This window comes from Labrus bergylta, chromosome 5, assembly GCF_963930695.1.
Source record: "Labrus bergylta chromosome 5, fLabBer1.1, whole genome shotgun sequence".
Lineage (NCBI taxonomy): Eukaryota > Metazoa > Chordata > Actinopteri > Labriformes > Labridae > Labrus > Labrus bergylta.
In genome coordinates this window covers 22411636-22419735 of record NC_089199.1, presented here as the reverse complement: position 1 = coordinate 22419735, position 8100 = coordinate 22411636, and the positions used below count along the sequence as shown (strand labels likewise).

The following is an 8100-nucleotide window of genomic DNA, read 5'->3' as shown; positions in this document are numbered from 1 at the left end:
TACATATTTCTGAGTCAAGACTAAGCCTTAGTCACATTAAACTCCTGGGCTATTTTTATTTTATAATACATTACGTGTTAATCCCTGCATGGCTTTGGTTTCGTCTTTTGTCATGTTGGATGTATATCATGTTCTTGGAAGCTCAACTAATGAGGACCTTAGAAAAGAAGCGCATTCAAGCTGCTGTAAGCGTCATAAACTCCAATTTACGAGGGCAAAATGAAATAACCAGACTGAGGACGGATTATGATGATATTGAAATAGTCAAAACGGTCAGTTCATAGCATGCTGAATGTGTCATCAGAGAAGTTGGCAGTGGCCCGTTGTTGCCTGATGTGATCATCACCTACACCCCCTGCTTGTTCCACAAATCATTCAGGGATCCTTTAATGTCCTATGATAAAATAAATACCCAAAACATCAGAGGTGGAAGTACACAAATCCCCCTGTAACTGATTTTCTATTCAATTTTCTATCAAATTCTTCATGATTCAGTATTTAAAATTAAGACTTTCCTGTTTTTGTTGGTTATGTTAAAGCTCCTTTGTTTTATGCACCAGTGAGACTAATGAGTATTTTCATGCTGGATTAAACTGCTGATTGATTTTTGCATTAATAGATTTATTGTTTGGTTTTCTTTGAACCCCGTCTCTGTGGATTATAAATAAATGAACCCTGAACCTTGAAGAAGAAAAAAAACACCCTCACAATGTTGCTTTTGTCCAACCAACAAAACCAAAACTTCAAGGTTTAAGGTTATTTCCAGAGAGGAATAAAAAAATAGATTTGATGGTCTTGTAAGATTAAATATAATCAGATAAACAGCTGTCAGAATACTTTTAATTCAGATCTAGTCATTGATCATTTAAGTAATATGTTCAGCTCTAGTTTTAGATATTTCTCAGTAGTTAAACTTAGAACAAGACATCATGTTCTTCACACAATATTCTCTTTAAAAATGTCGAGGAGTTAAAGTAAAAGGTAACATGACAAGTAAAGTAGAAGTAGCCTACCTCAAATGTCTATTTCACTTCGCCTGAGGTAATGTACGTCATTATATCTGTGAGCTCAGATGTCACACACCTGTGAGTCCATCATCTGTCAGAACAAGTGTCACATTTCGTGCAACACAAGCACCATGTGGTAATGATCTAAATAAAACCGGTCAGTCAACAGTAAACACCGTGCCCTCTCCCTCCGTCTGCTTTAAACAGCTTCTTGTAATACACAGAACGGCCACAGGGGGGGCACTAGTGCAGGCACACACTTGTAGTAGGTGCATTATGTCATTCTATTGTCTGTGTTTTGGTCAATTAAAGTGACCTGAATAAGTAGAGGATCATAATAACGGGGGTAGTTGCGCTGATTGTGGCTGCAGGAGGAAGTAGGAAAGAGGAAACGCTTCATTGTGAGATGAAGGTGACATCTCAGAGGGAGCATGTGTTCAATTAATCTTGATTTAATGACTTTGCATGATTCATTTTTTCAATATTTGCTCTGGATGGATGATGTAAAAAAAAAAAAAAAAAAAGCATCAAAAAGCAACAATTGAAGCTATATGAAGCTGCAGTGTGGCTCAGTTATTCTTACATAGGAAAGATAGCATACTCACATACGCTGATTTTAAAGAGTCGTGACATTTTCCATAGTCATCACATTACCTTCCCTCTTCAAGCATGCTACATTATCTCATCATATTTGGACACAAAGCCCAGTTGAAGATAATGAGGACGTCTTTACATTTGCAGGTACAGTTTCCTAGATTTTCACCAGCAGATGGTGCTAGATGCAAACTCAAGCGATCTCAAAGCTGCGCTTGAGGGGGGAACTAAAATGTCTGACCCACATTAAATTGCAATCCTTCAAGAAGTTGTTTACATTTTCCACTGAAGTTACAAATGTCAACCCCATGGAGGCGCTACACGAAAATCAGAGAATAACCTGATTCACAGTCTCTGTGGGATGCATTGTTTGAGGACCACAAATGTCCAAAGAAATCATGAGATTTCAAGTTAATATGTTCAAAATGTGTTCAGATTGTTTATTAGCCTGTACTAAAGGGGTGCAGGGACTAACGCTGTCATCCCTGCAGCCATGTTGGTGTCAAGGCTAAAAACTTAAGTGGCGTTTTAGAAGTGGGGATCTCGTTTTTTTTTTTTTTTTAAGATGTTTTTAATTTGCAATGTTTATCGTGATGAAACAGTTGATTGAAGACATTTATTTCTCGACTGAAATATTTGTGGTGTCGTTTAAGTCGATGTGGGCTGGGTACCCGTTCACACAGATGACACAATAACTGACTGCTGTTACTGTTATTACAATAACTACCACTGTCCTCCTGCCACTGTGTGTGTGTGTGTGTGTGTGTGTGTGTGTGTGTGTGTGTGTGTGTGTGTGTGTGTGCGTGTGCGTTTGTGTGGCCACTGTAGATCAGATTTCAGCTGCTAAAACTGAAGCGGGACAAACCATCCTGCTGCAGGGTGCTTTCTTCATACCCCAAACAAACAAAACAAGGCATCCAAAGGCAGACAATTGTGTTATTTTAATCATTCCCATGTGCAGAAGTGATGTCTTATTGAAATGTGTCATGTAAAAATGGAAATAAAGGGCAGAGGACAAATCTGCAAGCCCTGGTCCCCTCCTCCTGTTAAACCCTTGAATGGATCAGTCCAGCTCTTTATGCAAGCGGCGAGGAGGAGGCAGAGCCACAGTCAGTGCTGGCCTCAGCTGAGTACACTACAGTTCCAGGCCTGAATCTGAGAATTATCAGCTTTAAATCAGCAAGAAGACGCGTATATCCCCTCCACAGCTCACCTTAGATCACTAATCAGAGCTGTGAAGAAGAGCTAATTTGACTTTCAGAGAAGCTCAAGAAGAGAGTTGAGACAGACAGAGGAGGGCGTGACAAGAGAGCCAGCCGAGCAGGCAAACTGCTGCTGCAAGGGGAGGAAGAGCAGGCAATGCACCAGCCAAAGCCAGAGGTCAAGAAAAAAAGTGAAAGAATAGTGAAAAGGTAGACTCTAAGTGAGAGGAGGGTCATTTGTGATCTGAGCCAGAAAAACAGAAACCAGCCTCTCTTTGTTTGTTGCCACTGAGCGAGGAAGAGGATGTGAAGGAGTGCAGCAGGGAGGAAGGGAGGCAACTGCAAGAAAGACCAGAAAATGCTCTCATTGATGATGAGCAGGAAGAGCTGCCAGCAGCAGCAGGAGGAGGAGGATGGAAAAGGGGCTCCGCAGAAGGACCCCTCCAGCCGGAGGAGGCACGGCTGGTCCAAGAGCTGTAGGGGGCGCCAGCAGGGGAGGCGGACAGGAGGGGGAGGTTGGCCGAGAGGGCGCAATCATCTCCACCACAACCCTCAACGTCATCATCCCTTTTTCAATCATCCCCGACACCTCCACAGGCCGGTGACGTCCCTCCGGCCCGTCTACGTGAAAGGTAACAGAGCGAAGGGGATGCGGGCCCCAAAGAATACCAACCAGTTTCTGATGCACGAGAAGTATCAGATGCTGCACATGCGCTCCGACTCGGTGGGGAGCGACAGCGGCAGCAGCTCCGACAGCGACGTGGAGCTCACCGACATGGACTCGTACCTGGGCGTCCTGGAGAATGCCAGAGGAGCCCTTTTAGACAGTCCCAACCCACACCACTCAGCGACGCCACCAGGACAGATCGTGGTACTGCACGAGGACAGTCTGCGTCTGCAGGAGGACAGTCTGCGTCTGCAGGAGGACAGCATGCCGTATTTCCCCTCTGAAGACGACCTGATGCAGAGTCAGAACTTCATGCAGAGGGACTTTGTTGAGTTCTGTGACATCCTGACGAACTGAAGGGAAACTTTCAGGGAGCCATTTTGTCCTCAGCAGTGTTAACATCAAACCTCAGACTGAACGGGGTCAGGTTTGTCCTGCTTCGTTCACAGACACTAAATCTCTATCTTTTCATGTAGCCTTAAAGTCTTAAGAATGTGCCAGCAAGGTGAGATGGTTTCACACAAGTTCCCTGCTCAAAATATATTTTTTAAACATTTTTTTTAAAAAAAACGAGTTAGATTTGATCAACACTGTGATCTTTTGTCACGTTGTCATTACTGATGATACTGACACTGATGTCAGGAAAACAAGGGGAACTGCACAGAGAAAAGGAGAAATAATCTCACCCTGTTTGTATCTTTTAAGGTTTAAGATAAAAACTGAATGTGAGATTAAATAAAATGTTGGGGGTTTTTTTTACATCATGTTTGGTCATGTACAGTGCGTATGGGTGCTGTAAAGTGCTGCTTTTCTGTTGTTGTTGGTGTTGCACACAAAGGGAGATTGGCTGGGTGGTGGGAGTGAGCCCGGACAGCCAATCAGCATCAAGCTGCCTGTATTAGGCCGCAGATGATTGGGCGATGCCAAATGTCCTTATCAAGAAAAAGCCCTTAACTGTACAGAATAAAAAACATTAAAAACACACAAATAAATATCTGTTTGTTGTAAAATGGGTGAGTGATTCTTTGTGGATATAAATAAGTGTGAGTGAGTTATGAGGGTCAGAGTGTCACTGAGTCACAGAGAAAGATACACACGTTACACCTGAAAGAATAAATGTGAGTGTTGCTCACATGCAGCAGAACAACAGGAAGCATAGACATGTTGAGAGAGTAAGAGCAACGGAAAGGGGGAATAGTTTAGAAAAACAATAAAGGTGGCAGAAATAAGCTATTAATTATTTCTAATAATACATTTTGATATTATTTATAGTATCTGCTATTCATAAAGAAACACACAACAAGAAGCTTCCTGTTGTCCCTGCTAGCCCAAAGCTCGAATTTAACAAGGACTGCAGATGTCTTCTGGAGTGATATGTAGATTAAATGACTCTTTTATTGCATTTCTAAGTATTTATACAAATGAATCCTAAACTAAGATATAAGGAAAGGTACATGTTGACTATTCAAGATGTTTGATTGCCATGTTGCTCCAAATTTTCAGTACAGCGAATAAGTTCCATAATATCAACAATGATTTAAATATAAATAATCATGTTTCAACGACAAATCAGAAAACACAAGAAATAAAAAAACACAACAACAAACGGGCAAAAACACAAAATCAGTCTATGGATCATGGACGATTTTTGTCGACTGCAGGTATGTGCCTTTTCTGTTAGAAGTTAATGTTGTTGTGTTTTCTTATTTCTTGTTGTGTTTTGCACTTCAGGGCCACCGTACATAACACCTACGCTGTTTTTCATTGCTGTAGCTGCACCCCCTTTAATCTGAGATTCACCTCGAGTCACTTTGTTCTCGAACCAGGCCTGTTGTATTGAGAAGTCAGTGAACCTACTACTAGGATAGAAACAAAATGGGAACAGTGAAATATGTCAAATAAATAAAATAAAAAAGACACAAGACGAAAGGGAGCAACTCATCACAGATGATGTGTATTTATTTACACACATAAATGCATTAACTCAATCTTCAATTAAATCGTTTTTCAGATTAATTTAGAACTCTATATCTTGGCCTCAATTTCCTGAAAGGATTTAGATGTAAAAATCAGATTTTAAATTGTTATGAAGCAACATTTTGATTATTGCTCTTCATTGGATGCTGAAACAATCTCTGCCCGCTGACAAATACAAACTAAGCTGGCAATGTTATCCACTTTAATAACTTTCAATCTCTCTTCTGATTCATCACGTCTTATGAACCTTTAGCGTGTATAGTCAAGTCAGTGGTTACAGTTATTACATCACAGAGCATTCTTTATGTATCACAGCCGCTTCATATACAGTGAGCAGCATTACATTTCAGGCAGGCAGACACTAAAGCCAGTGGGAGGGGGGATACACTGTGCTCCTGCAGAGCTGTTGAAGTGGATTACATAAAGTGGAGTGGGCTGGTCACACCCACCGAGGACAGACAGACAGGGAGGTATAAGCCTCTTTGTGTTTGTGTGTCATAAACCCAAAAATAGTAACGGGTCAATAGTAACGGGTCAAAGTTTGAGAAAGGGACAGTTTATGGATGATTATTTATTCTGATATGATCTTTTTTGACATTAAAAGTAAAGACCAGAAACTACAGAAAGTGAAAACTGAAAAATAGACAGCCTTTATTGGTTTTGTCGTGCGCCCCATGTGCAGAGGCTGCAGGCCTCGGTCCAATCCGGCCTCGGCCTTTTGCTGCATGTCGTCACCCCCACTCTCCTTCCAACGTTTCCTGTCTGTCTTCAGCTGTTCTATCCAATAAAAGACAATGATGTTTAGCACGAGGAAGGATTTTCTTTTTCTTTTCAATGTGACAGTTTGATGTCTTATTTTGGGAGCCTATTTCAGGAGATAGTTAGATGTGCAAACATCTCCATAAGAAATACCCAATAAATACAAAATCACCCAAAAATGAAACGGTTTTCAGGCCGGATGGTAAATTAAAGAGCTAAATATAACCGCTTAGTCACCAAGTAAAGATCACTACTTTCCTTTGTGAGGACACGTAAAGGAAAACAGAAGAAATTGTTCTTGTCCTCAACTTTCTTGCTCTTTTAAACTAATACAAGAAAAAAAAGTCAAATAAAATGATTTGAAAAACCCATAAAAATGTAATAATATGACTAATAGCTTTTAATAAATGATTTCAGTCCACTGAGAGGCTGAGAGGTCAGTCAGCTTACTGCTACCCTGCAAAGCTAGGCTAGGTAGCCTTTAGCATGTCTAGTTGAGTTAGATATTTATCCATTATGGCTGTTTTTGTTGAATATTATGTTTGGATGTCTATAAACTGAGTGAAAATATTGCAATATTTTTGTTACACATTTGTTGGAAATACATATATTGTGCTTACTGGGCTGCAGCTGTGGTGATCCTCCCAGTTAGCTTCAACATGCTTTAGCTATCTTGTTATCCTTTTCCTGAAGCAGTAAAGTTATGTTAAAACTGATGTATCTTTACAAACTACAAAAGCATGTGAGGTAATCAGGGACAAGATTAATACTTTTTGCTGAAGTTAGCCTATTGTTAAAGGTCACAAGGGGTTTGTTGATTAGTGTTAGAAAAACACGGTGAAGAGTATTTTGCATAATATGTAGGCCTAACCTTTAATCCCTGAATCCTGGGTGACAATCTGAAAAGTGACACGGTGTCAGAAAAAATAATTATAAATCCACTGACAAGAGAATTAAATTTTACTAAGCAAAGATTCATGATAATTCATATATTTGACTGCTAATGACAGCAAGATGAGATTTTCTGTTAAAAATATTACTTACATTACACAAAATTTAGGAAAGAGACTAGAGGTACTGCTTTGTCCACAGGGGGCGCCAAAATCAACCTTAAACAGAAAGTGTCTCACAGGAGCTTTACCTGAACTATGACCGGGTGTTTATCTACGATTTTGTACATTTGAATCATCATTAATGTTGAGCTGTTGTGAGTGAACGCTTCAGAGGGATCCATTTGAGTTTCTATGCTGATTTTAAGTGCAAAATTATACTTTGTTTAAGGAACTTCAGGTTTGAATCCAGGTCCAGGACTAGGTCTAGAATTACCAGTTTAAAGGCCCAAGGGCAAAATTGTGCTGTTGTTCCCCTACAACCATGTTTCTCCAATGTGTATGTAGACTTAGAGGGATATACATGTAAGTCTAAACATACACATTTAATAGTAGATCGTAATATGACTCATATTTATCTAAACCAGATTCACCCTTAATAGCTCAAATTAATAATTTACACCTTAACTTCAGCAAAACCTATTTAAAAAAATGTTTTTCAAGGGCCCAAAAATAAATCTACCATATAATACTGGGAGAAGGTTAAAAGGCCGGTCCTGAGCGTCTCCATGTGGTCCTGTTCTAATAAACGGAAAACAGCAAACTCAAGAATCTACAAATATATAAAGTCTTGGAAAGAACAGAATGTGGTATTTAAATATTGGTGAGGTGAATCTCAAGCCCTGTTTCCATCAAGCCGGTCAGGTTTGGTTCAGTACAGTTTGGTACAGTAAACCCTGATCTTAATTGCGTTTACACAGCCAACTGTACCCTTACACCCTTACACAGTGTTAACAGCCAATAAATTCAACAAAAAAGAAGAACGTGACACAGTCAACAAAGAT

General features: G+C 40.1%; 1 protein-coding gene across 1 annotated transcript; it reads left to right on the top strand.

The window, feature by feature from the left end:
• The first annotated feature begins 2697 nt into the window (after positions 1–2697).
• wu:fb55g09 (uncharacterized) lies at positions 2698–4480 on the top strand. Its single transcript, XM_020630625.3, has one exon. It carries the CDS (start codon positions 3162–3164, stop codon positions 3825–3827), a length of 666 nt encoding a protein of 221 aa, XP_020486281.2. The 5' UTR covers positions 2698–3161; the 3' UTR covers positions 3828–4480.
• Positions 4481–8100: the final 3620 nt, after the last annotated feature.

Bases quoted from the DNA above. Each gene is read 5' to 3' on its own strand.
- wu:fb55g09 (XM_020630625.3), top strand. From the start codon at position 3,162: ATGCTCTCATTGATGATGAGCAGGAAGAGCTGCCAGCAGCAGCAGGAG.